The sequence below is a fragment of the Halichoerus grypus genome, chromosome 3, assembly GCF_964656455.1.
Source record: "Halichoerus grypus chromosome 3, mHalGry1.hap1.1, whole genome shotgun sequence".
Classification (NCBI taxonomy): domain Eukaryota; kingdom Metazoa; phylum Chordata; class Mammalia; order Carnivora; family Phocidae; genus Halichoerus; species Halichoerus grypus.
In genome coordinates, this window is record NC_135714.1 from 136,074,949 (window position 1) to 136,087,473 (window position 12,525).

At 40.1% G+C, this 12,525-nt stretch overlaps 1 protein-coding gene across 2 annotated transcripts in view; it reads left to right on the plus strand.

The window, feature by feature from the left end:
* Positions 1–127: 127 nt before the first annotated feature.
* The window catches only part of FNIP2 (folliculin interacting protein 2), a 137,848-nt gene continuing 125,450 nt past the window's right edge, over positions 128–12,525 (plus strand). The window contains exon 1 of one of the 2 annotated variants that reach the window (XM_078069367.1): positions 128–614. In XM_078069367.1, the coding sequence (XP_077925493.1) occupies positions 502–614 (113 nt within the window). In that variant the 5' untranslated portion in view covers positions 128–501. The remainder of the gene's footprint in view (positions 615–12,525) is intronic. The other variant, XM_078069368.1, reaches the window with a different exon arrangement.

Genomic DNA, 12,525 nt, shown 5'->3' on the forward strand with positions numbered 1-12,525 from the left:
AGCCCACCCCCGCCGCGCGGCGCCCGCCCCCGCCGCTCGGGCCCCTTTAAGCGCTGCGCCCGCCCCGCCTCCGCTCCCCGCGTGCCGGGAGCACAGGGCCGCCCGATCCGGGCCTCGCCTCCCGCCGGGGTTACGTGAGCCCGGGGCGGGCGGCCGCCGGGCCAATGGCCGCCGCTCGGGCGGCCGCGCTCCTCCCGCGCCGCTGCCGCCGCCGCCGCCGCCGCCGCCGTGGGGCTGCGGGCTCCTCCCGCAGGAGATAACTGTCAGCGCGCGAGGCGGCGGCGGCGGGCCGGCTCAGTCATATGACCGGCCTCCGGCGGCCCCGACGCCGAGCAGAGTTACTCAGCCGCAGCGGCCCCTCGCTCCCACAAGGCTGGGCGGCCGCGCCGCCGCCGCCGCCGCGATGGCCCCGCCGCCGCCGCGGCCGCCGCCCCCGGCTGCGCGCTGAGCTGCCGGCCCCCCGAGCGCCACGGCCGGAGCTGCAGCGGCGGCGGCAGCATCATGGCCCCGACCCTGCTCCAGAAGCTCTTTAACAAAAAGGGCAGCGGCAGCGGCGGCAGCTCCGCGTCGGCGTCTGCCCAGGGCAGGGCTTCCAAGGAAGGACCCGCGTTTAGGTGAGGGGGCGCCGGGAGGCGAGACTGGAGCGGGACCGGAGTTGGCTTCGGTGCCGGCCGGGGGAGGGAAGGAGAAGGGAGTGGGCCGCTCGGGACGTCGCAGCCCATCGCCGGCACCGGGTCCCGGGCTTGTCACCGTGGACGCGCCTGATCCGAGTGTGGCTCCGAAACCTCTTGGCCGGGAGGGTCCTTTGCTCCCTTCCTCCCCTTCCTCCCTCCCTCCTTTCCCCGCTACTCAGGGTCCCTTCCTCCTTGCAGAGAGTTCTCTTGTGTTCCTTGGGATTCCCCGGCGTGCGCTTGCTTGGCTGTGGAGATGGGAGATTCGCCGTGGATTGGGGTGAACCCCTTACCGGCAGAGCCGCCTGGGCGCCTCTGCGGGCGCTGCAAAGCCGTGAGCTGTCATTTTGAGGGCAGCTCCAACCTATTGTGTACGTGACAGTATTTAGAAGTTAGGAAGGAGCAACAGTCACGAAAAAGCATCTTCCTTCTTCCTTGCCGTATATGACAGGCCCTCAGACGGATGAATGAAAGTATGTAATTGCCACATCATTTTGAAGGTTGACCGCCTGATGTATGGAAAAGGGGAGTAAGATGCTTTTATCAAATGGTTGAGTTTTTAATTTAACAGCGCTCATGCATCTATTTAATCGATCCGACCTTGTGAACACACACCTTTGAATAATAATTGCTAGTATTTATTGAGCGTTTACCAACTTAAATGGTTTATGTTGATTTCTTTCATTTATTTCTTTAACAACCCTGTGAGGTAGGGTGCTATTACAACTCCCATTTTACAGATGAGGAAACTTAAAGTCACAGAGAACTTAAACAGCGTGCCCAAGATCCACCGCAGTAAGTGGTAGAGCCTGCGTTTTGACCCAAGCAGTTTGACCACAGAATCCAGTCTTTAAAATCTCAATGTTACTCTGCTTTCAAGAGCTAACTTTTAGAAGGTGACTTAAAATGTCCTATGTTGCCTTTCGGCACACATATGTTGAGAAGTTTTATTTATGTACTTTTAACAGTTTTATTCAGCATATTTTTAAATTGAGTATCTACTTCCAACTGTGACACAGTGCTACACGTTTTTTGGCCAGAATATCTTGCAAAAATAGTTTATTATTGAACAAGTCCAGAACCAGTATAATAAACCTTTTAAAAGTTTGAAGTGAAACTTTGAATAAATTTTGGATTAAGTTTTATAGTCTAGATTTTGCTTTTCTTGAATTCCATTCGTTTAAAACATAGTTCCTCACTGCTTATGTGAATATTAAATATCAGTATTTTGTGTTTGTGAGGTGTGTGTGGGTGTGTATGGGTGCGGTGTTGTTTGGAAGGTAAATTGTGAGGACTTTAAACTACCCTAGTTAAAGTCTCAGGTTTCCTTTAGACTAACTGGATCCTTATAATTTGATTAGGGAATCCTATTCCTTTCACTGCTTTGAGTACTAGTGATGTTGCATCCCTTCTCAGAATGGTAGAATTACTTCAGACCCAGGGTGTGGAATTTCTTCTCTTCCCTCCCAGTAAACCAGACTTGATCAAGGGAACAAAGCCTGGAGAAAAAAGGGCATGTGTGTGACTGGTGTCTTTACTTTGGCAGCCCTTGTCAAGGACATTTAAAGCCATTTTAATGCTGGTGGAGATAGTGGAGTTAACTGTCATTGTTTCCTGTGCTCTCTGCCCAGTTGCCCACCACCATTTCCTCCATCCACAAGTTTAATTGAGTGTATTTTGAACAAAAAAAAAATGTGGCTATATTTAGGGCTTGGCCATATTAGGGCAATTGATTCCCACTTTGTGGGAACATTTTCAGTATAATGTCCTGACATCCCATTGGTGTATAATGAAGAACACAAAAGTATGCCAAGGACTGTTTTTTTTTTTTTTCTTTCTTGACCTCGTTAGGATTTTCTTCAAGTTTTTTGAGGTAGATTGGGAGAATTGGAGCTGTCAGTTGAACATTTCACTTGCTGAGGCCCTTTAGCAGTGGCCCTGTTAGGGGTCACCATGGAGAAAGAAGTGAACTAGCACATGTCTGTGAAGACGTAGGAAGGTGGGGACAAGTCAGCCAGTGCACACCAGATCAACGAAGGGTACCCAAGCAAGTCTTTCCTCCTGCTCTCTCCACCTAGTCTAACTCAGATGCAGTGTAGCTCTCCTGGGAAAAGTCTCCCAGAAAATTTCCTTTTCTTGCCCTTGTGCTTCATTTCATCCAGGTTTTACCAGACAGAAGCTGGCATGTGCTTTTTGGGGAAGTGGGTGCCTTATACAGGGGGATTAGCTGCCCTTAGGAACCCACTTCATAGTTGAATAGATTTTGAGAAGTTAAAGTAAAACCCTTAGGTTAAAAATCTAGTATTCCTAACGTGAATTTATATTTTTCAGTGCATTTAAATACAGCACATAACTTGTGGATTTGGGGAATGAAAGTCTCCTGAGGAATCAGACTTTTTGAGCAGTTTTGTAGCATATATTAACATATATTTTGGAGAAAAGCCTAAGTAAAAATAAGATCCAACTTTCTATATATTTTATAAATATATATATAATATATGGGCATACATGTATACCCACACACATATATATATTTGTTTGTTTTAGAGTTTGTGAAAGCCTTTTTATATCTCTTCTCTTTCTGTGATGGACTTTCACTAGTTATTTTAAACTTCTCTCCAGTTCTCTGAAGTTTAGCCTTTGGTCAAGTTTTGCCCTCTATGTTACTCTGTTTACTCTTGGGCACTTCCCTCGGTTTTTTACTGTTCCCTCTCACTCCTCCGGTTTTCACATACTATAGTTGATTGGAGAGGACATTTTTTTGTTCAATATAAGTAGCTTATCTCATAGGTCATTTTCAGATCTTCATGCTTTCTGGTGTTCCATCTAAAAAGAGAACATCACAGTCAAGATTCCTTCTTTAGTGTATTTTGTTTGGGATCTCAACAAAAGCCCTTTCATTGCTTTGAGGAAAGAGACTTCTAGGAAAACAAAAGAAATCAAAAGAGATTGATTTTACATGTTTGGGAGTAGTTAGGCACAATATATGATTATGGTGTTTGTGAAGTGTAAACTCTGAAGTTATAAAATTCTATCATGGTCTTGAAATTTGAGAGTAATCTCTCTTTGCTGGTCTTCAGAATACTTTCACTTTTAATTAGCTGATACATAAATATATATATGAACAACCCTTTGTTCTAGAAGGGTAAAGTAGAACAAAAAGAGGTGATTTGTCTAGTGGCTCAAGTCAGAAGTAAAATTGGGTTCCTGGTTACCTTGGATTTGAGGTCAGCATGTTCACATAGGAATTTTTAAAAAGCCAGGGTATGCCCATTGACTTGCATGTCTGGCTCAAGTCTGAGGTTTTATCTTATGGTGGGTTTTTTTTTTTTTTTTAATGTCTCTGTTAAATTAGTGGACCAGTCTTCATTTAAAATATATATGCGACAGGGAGGTGAAAGGATCATAGGTAATCAAATATTTTATTTTGGATCAGTTAGATGAAGTGAGTAAGCTTATATACCACCTGGGACATGAGGAGTAAGTAGAAGCATTTCAGCTGCTTGGTAGCTAGCTGCATAAAGGCTGGAAGTAGATTCCATTCCTTTTCCCCTCCCTCCAGTCCTGAATATCTAAGGCCGAATGGCCTAGTTAGTACTAATCCACCTTGTTCTGTTAGAACAAATTTAAGTACTCTGTTACAGGGTTAGTGTAAGTATAACTTAATCTACTTACCATCGATATCAAATAGCATCTGATGCCCATGTGCTTGTGGCTTTGTGCTCCACCTGTACAAATCAAGGTAGGACACATGGTCCTGCATTGGAGTGTGCAGTCTAAAGGATAACAGATTATTTACCAAGATGAATAAACCGCGAAGTGCACATTGGAAACTATATCAAGAAGATAATTGAAACAATGATAAAGAGTAAATCTTTACGTTAAGTACAGCATTAAGAACTCACTGTTCTTATGCTTCCTGTGACTGAGGGTAGGAGTATGAATTAGTCCCTTGGACAGAGGGAAATTACACAGAAGGGCTTTCTCCCCTCCCACTGCCAGCTCCCAGGACATACCCATTTCTAATGAGATTTTTCTGAAGTAGGGAGAATATTCTGGAGAAAAAAGTGTAGTTTCACTGCACTCATTTTTAATGCCTGTAGCATCAGACGTGTGACACACGTGACATAAATAGCAGTTTTGATGTCTTTTTTTCTACTTTCTAAAAGTCTTCCTGGAGGTTTCCTTGCCTATGGTTTTGGATTTATTGGCATACTCATTACATCATACCTCCTTGTCCTGAAACATACCGTACACCGTGGGGGGTTATTAGAGTTTTTTGGCAGAGGTAAAGAAGGGACTGTTGCAGCTAATGCAGTGGGTTCTGTTAAAAGCTCGTGGAAGACAAATTGAGGAGACTGTTGATTTAGTCCTGCCTCAGTCACCATGTCGACATGGGCCTGAACAAGTCTCTTCATTTCTCTGGTTCTCTGTTTTGTCGTTTGTAAAGTCACAGCGCCGTCCTATGTCATAGGGTGTCAGAGGTGGTAAGGAGGTAATACGATGAGTTTGAGAATCTGTTCACAAGAATCTAATGCAGTGCAAAATGATTTTAAGTATTACCAAGGGCCTTTTAAGTCATGGAGTTCAGTACTAGTCACATTGAGGCTTTATTAAAATTGAACCATTTTTCAGAGACTTGAGGCAGAACTGAAGTGATATGTTCTTATTTGTTTATTTACTTTTTAGACTTTGACGTTGTCAGTGGTGAAATAGAGACCTTAAGTTTTTAGAGGAGCGCTAAGGTACCCAGCAGGCTGTAACTCAGACCTGGATAGAGGTGACTGGGAGTTCAGGAATAGTTTTAGGAGTGTGGTGTATTTGTTTTTCAGAATTAATATGCTATTTTTCTTATCAAGAAAAAAAAATCTTATTTAGCTGAAGGGGGAAATATTGTTAAGCAAAATGATACCCGTTGCACAATGGATGATACTTTGTGGCAGCCAAATCATTATTTTATGTGTGTGTGTGTGTGTGTGTGTGTGTGCGCGTGCATGTGTGTATTCATATATACATGCACACATGCACATATACATACACATAGGTATATATATATACACACACACAGAAAGGAGTTCTTGATAGAAAAAGTAAAAGCAAGATACAAACTTACATGATTAGTTTTTAAAAATAGGAGCGTGTGATTGATTATGCATATATGAAAGAGAGAGAGCACTGTATACTAGCCAGTGGCTATGAAAGGGTGGCTGAAAATTTAATTTTACTCTCTTTTTTAATATATATATATTATATATATATATTTTTTTACTTTAACCACTGTTGAAACCATTTTCTTCATTTATTTATTTATTTATTTATTTATTTATTTATTTATTTCAAAGATCTTACTTATTTATTTGACAGACACAGTGAGAGAAGGAACACAAGCAGGGGGAGCAGCAGAGGGAGAGTGAGAAGCAGGCTTCCCACGGAGCAGGGAGCCCAGTGCGGGGCTCGATCCCAGGACCCTGGGATCATGACCTGAGCTGAAGGCAGACGCTTAATGACTGAGCCACCCAGGCGCCCCTTAATTTTACTCTTTTGTGTATTATTTTTTGTTGGTATTTTGGATTTTGCTCTGATGAATTTGTGTGGATTTTGTGGTCTAAATTATTTTAAATGTTAAATAGTCTTTGGAGTACTCTACGCTGTGAGGGGGAGGTGGACAGGGTAAGGATAATATTTGTGGAGAAACCTGATTTGAATAAAAACTATAGAAATTTTCCTCTTCATTAAAATAACTGGTAATTCCTGTTATTAAACGTAATATGCTGTGAATTTTAATGTGCTTAACACCTAAGTTCATTATGAGCCTTAGGAGGCCAATTTAATTGGTGATATTGATAGTAGTCGGCAATGTACATATGCAAAATTTTTACTAGTTGGGAAGGGTCACTGCTTCCCCCACGCTTCAGAGCCCATTGTAATCTTTATCATGGCTCAGAGCACAGGTTAGGAGCTGCATGTGGGTCTTCAGTCGGTGACCGAGAGAGATCTAATTAAGATTTATTTGAAATATGTTTAGAAAAAGTGTCACAACCTTTTAAATTTTGGGAGAACTTGGAGAAATTAAGGGGCTTGGAATAGATATTTTTAAAGCTAAGATATGTATGATGATTTTGAGTTCTGAAATGTGTATTGATCATGTTATACATTGTCATTTGGCTTAGTCAGTGGTATCGAGAGATGGGCCAGGCATGTGGTGTTTTAATGCACAGAGTATAGATCTAAAGAGAGCATTGATTTTTGTTATTGTGGCTTTAGGTTGTGTTTCTCATGGTTTACTTGTGAGGTCAGCTTAAGGAAGCCACTTTGCTGTTTTGTTTCCTAGGCAAAGGAAGTTGTAAAAGATTGTCTTTGCACTCATGAAATGCTTTGGCTGTCTGTGTGAACTCCTGGTGGGTGAATCTGATTTGGGAACTGGCACTGTGCTTATTTCTCCAGCCACTGTTTTTCTTGGTGTGGGCGAAAAGGAACAAATGTTTTATCCTGATTGTACAAGTCCCTTGCCTAGTGTGAATTGTTAGGCCTGCACTATGAGGTCATGTCCTTGGCTGTAAAAGTAAGTCTTTCCCTTTTGCGTCCGAGTGCTGAAATATTTGGTGAGTTCCTACTTACTGAGTATTCTTTATCTCAGGTTTGTGAAAAATGATTATTATGTAAAAGAGGAAAAACAGGATGGACTTTTCCAGCTAACTGGGCATGTAATAGTGATTTCCCTCAACTCCACCCCATCTGTAAATGGAACATCCATGACTCACTTCTCAGGGCCACACAGGCACTTTTGTAACCAGTACTTGAATGGGAGGGTGGGATGGGGATGGAAGGAGATGGGCTGGCATCCCACTTGTGTTTAGCCAGAATCTGTCCAGCTGCCTTTATAATGGACTTCTGAAAAGGACTATGTGCCTTCTCACACACCATGCTACATATTTTTTTTTCCTTATTGCGCTTTCTTTTTGTGCCAAAATAACGCAATATATGAAATGCAATAAATGTCGCCATTAATACTGTAACGTTGTGGGTAAGTGTTGTATAGCAGAGTGTTCCTGTGTTACGTAAGATTTTAGTATTAGCATGGATAATCTGGGTCCCTGATTATCACATTCCTCTCTAACTGTATGACTTTCATTTATATATATTTAGAATATTTTTCTAGTTACTGTACTCTTGCTTAATTTATAGATTATACTCTAGAGTTTGTGCCCAGCATAGTGTTATGAAGAGATATGTATACTGCTTTATGAAGGTGATTTTATCACTACATCTGACTTTTTTTTATAATAAGCAAGAGCACTTCTGTATTTGGCATAATACGTCTGTAAATGAGTGATCATGGTGTTTGATTATCCACTGTTACCTAATTGAAAATGACAACCAATTCATGCAATCCAATGTGAGAGTAAGCACAGGTGCAGTAGAAATTTATCCCCCCAAAACTGAGGGGGACAGATTGAGAACCCACATATCTGGTGAGGACTTTAGTCTAGTTTCCAGTAAGGTTAGTTGCATGTTGGAAGTTAATGATTATGCAGCATATGTAAACAGCCTACACTCTGTGTGTTTATGATGGAAATATTTTTTCTAAAAAAATTGATAGTTCATGTATTTGAATATCCCCTAGGTTGCATTGTGTGATAGCTATAAGTAGAAATTAAACATGTACATGAATTTACTTGACAATTTAACATAATAAGAAATAAACTTACAAGTGTCTGCTTTTCCTTAATTTAGGTCTACTTGAGACCCTGTAATACTAAATGCAGCCCTGCCAAGATTTAATGGTCAAACGGTTATTGTTCAACTTTTATTTATTTGTCGCCCACTCTAACAAAAAGGTGTGTGTGTGTGTGTGTATGTTTAATATTTTATCCATGAAATGTTCCAGAGAATAGGTTAACATTTACTTTGATAGTTTGACAAACAGAAAAATTTGGGGCGCCTGGGTGGCTCAGTTGGTTGGGTGACTGCCTTCGGCTCAGGTCATGATCCTGGAGTCCTGGGATCGAGTCCCGCATCGGGCTCCCTGCTCGGCGGGGAGTCTGCTTCTCCCTCTGACCCTCCTCCCTCTCATGCTCTCTGTCTCTCATTCTCTCTCTCTCAAATAAATAACTAAAATCTTTAAAAAAAAAAAAAAGAAAAGAAAAATAGAATTTGCTTACAAGTACGCATGTATCAGTTAAATGGCATTGAGCAGATTTTTGCATTTCATTGGATAAATTCTGCTTACTAAACTTTTCATTCAGTTGTCATGGCAACTCTATTTCTTCACAAGTTGAAGACAAGTTAGATGTTAACCTGCACGTTCCTCGAGAGATTAAACAGGTGTTGATTTAAGATGTGTTAGGAAGAAGGAACAAAATCACCAGTCTAATCTGTTCTGCCTTTAACACCTTATTAATACTTCATACTGCCAACTCTCTCTCCCTGGTATATCCAGAAGATTGGACATTTTCTTTTTTCTTATATTTGAAACCATTAGGGTTATAGAAAAAAAATGTGTGTTACCAGTTAGCTCTTAATTAATTATCCTCGTTTCCTCAAGGTCTTTTATAAAATATGATTGAGAAATAATAATAAGAAAATCTTTTAAATTTCCCACTTCAAAGCATATATCTGAAGATAATTGAATGAAACAAGGAAATGTACATGTTATGGTTAGAGCATTGATGCGAGAGTTCTAAATCCTAGCCTTGTCATTGTGTCTATAGTGCTTAATGCAGTGCTTGGCAGGAAGTTGCATTTAATAAATACCTGTTGAATGAATGAATGGATGAATGAATTTTAGAGTTTTAAAAGATTCTCTGGTATTCTAGAATCTGATCTCTTGAAATATTAATGCTTTTTATATAGGGAGCTTCCTTTCTTGATGTTTCTGGTATGCATTGTGGCATTGCTTAAAGGAATCTTATTTTACACAACTCAATTTCTTTCTTTCCATTAATTATAATGAAAGATTTTCTGGTATCAAAATCATAGGATAAATATTCTAAAGGGAACTGTCTCCTCTTCAAAACAACAACAACAACAAAAAAAACCTCCCCCCACAACTAAACTAAAAAAGACACCTAAGTAATATATCTGAGACCCAGTTATAAAATCTCACAGCTATTGAAAGTAACCTGTTGAAAAAGTATTTAAACAGTGTGAACCTCTCAATTTATTAGCTGTGTTGATAAATGTAAAACTCTGTTCTATACTTTTTAGATTTATTTTAATTCTTGTATGGCTTGGTAAACCTGAGATACATTATACAATGCAGTTAGCTCATTGGTTTTTTCAAATTTTAAGATAGAGCACACTTAATTATAAAAACAATAGTGGTCCTCTGAACCCTGCAGAGACCGTGTTTGCATGTTACGTAAAGTTGGTACTTCAGAGAAGATATGGAATCATCTCTGCTTTCCATTTGAGAAACTAACTTAAAAATGGGTTACAAATCTGACATGTTCTTTAAGAAGCATAAAACCCAGACTAACATATAAAGATGACCTGCAGTGTGTGAGGAAGTGAACTATGAGTAAACATTTTGACCAAGCGTAACAGGCAGTGACTGTTTGCTTTAGAATGGTACACTGAATAAGTTAGTTGCTAGGGCAGAAGGAGGTAGCAGAGCAAGAACTACCATCTCTGCCCAAAGGGCAAAGAAGGACCCCTGGTAGCCACTTGGTTCTTTCCAGGTATTTGTGGGTCTCCACAGAGACTCTACGAACATTGCTACCTGGCCCCTGCTGTGGGATACTGTACATTTCTTAGTGCCATATGTTCCTGAAAAATTGTCTATAAATTATGATTTTGTATTGTTCAAGATTATTTGGATTTTTGAGTGAATTTGAATTATTTGAATTTTTCTGAATTTTTAAATGCACCTGATTAAAAAATAAAACACAAATGATATCCATTGAAATATAAACCTCTCAGTTCACACCCCAATCTCTCTTCCCAAAGGCTACCATTATTTTAACAGTTTCTTTTATATCCTTCCAGAAATACTCTATGCAAATACAAGGAAAAAATATTCTCTTTCATTCACACAAAGTGGTAGTTGCCTGTATACTGTTCTGCATTTTGCTAATAATTACCTAATATTCCGTTGAATAAATGTGTGTATGAATACTTTACTTTTTTTAAAAAGATTTTATTTATTTATTTGACAGAGAGAGACACAGAGAGAGCGCAAGCAGGGGGAGAGGGAGAGGGAGAAGCGGGCTCCCCACTGAGCAGGGAGCCCGATGTGGGGCTTGATCCCAGGAGCCTGAGATCATGGCCTGAGCGGAAGGCAGACGCTTAACGACTGAGCCACCCAGGTGCCCCGTGAATACTTTACTGAAATCCCGTGTTTTTAAATCTGGCTGGACATTGAAGTCAGCTACAGAGATTTAAATACCCGAACTGCTCTCTCAGAGATCCAGATTGAATTTGGTCTGGGTTAGGGCCCTCCGTGTCTGTCTTTATTAAACCCTCCCCAGGTAACTTTACTGTGCTGCCAAGCACACTAATTTCAACTAGTCCCCTATTGATGGATATTTAGATTGCTTCCAGGCTTTTTTGTTGCAGATGGTGAACTGCTGGTCAGAAGGTCTTATGCATAAGGCCAAGTATGTTTCTAGGATGAGAACCTGGGATGGGATTTTTGCCACGTTTCTCTTCTGAGATGTTGCCCCTATTTATACCCCTGCCAGTAGCATACAACAGTGGCTGCTTTAGTGGAGATGATTTCAGGTACCCTAAAGAAACAGTGCTGATGGTGGGGTGGTGGTAACACCCGGACCTTAGCTCCCTTTGGTAGTCGTTGATCACTTCTCTAGTCCAGTGTCCGTGCATATTGTTTTAAGCTCTTTTGTAATTCAATTCAGCAGTGCTACCTAGACATAATAGTGCTTGTCCTTTTTTGACCCCCAGTGATTTACAAAAAAAAGTTCTCTGCGTGAACATGTTTAAAAAAGCAAAATAACTTTAGTGCATGAAGATGTTCTTTAGACATTATCATTATAATGATAAAATCTAAAAAGAATCATCATAGCTGTCTAACAGCAGGAAAATGGCTAAACTGTGATGTTAGTTGCATGGGGTTTTATATGATGGTTAAATGATTATGACTTATTAATGTAATCAAGTCACAAATATTTTAATATAATTCATGTTGTGTTAATGTATTGACTATATGATTAATACGTAATTAACATAGTGGTTTGTAATATAACAGTAATATAATAAAAAAGGAAAACAAAAATACAAGAGATGCTGTAATGAGCTTGTGAGTAAATGTCCTTAAATTTTAAGGATAATTAAAAAATTATCCTTTACAATTAGAAAATTGTGTGGGCAAAAAGTAAAAATTAGGGAAAAAAATCAAATTCTTTTATAAAGCAAATAGCCATTTATGGTTTTACAGACGTATTTTCGTATTGTGAACCTTGTTGATTAGTGGAGACATAATATATAATATGTATATAAATGGCATCTTTGAAATCTTTTAAGATGTCTATAATAGCTCCTTCTCAAGAATTTTAAGAGACCCCTTTAATATTTGTCAAAAATAAAACTTTGCCTTGTGCTGGGCACTGTTCTGAGTTGCTTCTACTTATATCATCTCACCCGTGTCTCATCGTTCTCCTTTGAGGGTAAGTATTTTTATTAGCTAATTTCTAGATTATAAAGTTATAATAATTTATAGATGAAAAAGTTGAGGCTTGCTTGGGATTACTGAGTAGTTAGCTAGTGATGCTGGGAATTCAAACCCACGTCTGTGAGTTCTTTACTAATATATGATCTGTATCCCCACTCTGCAAGATTAATATTTGAGATAACTGAGATTAAGATTCTGTGGTAGATTCTGTCGGGTTCATAAGGA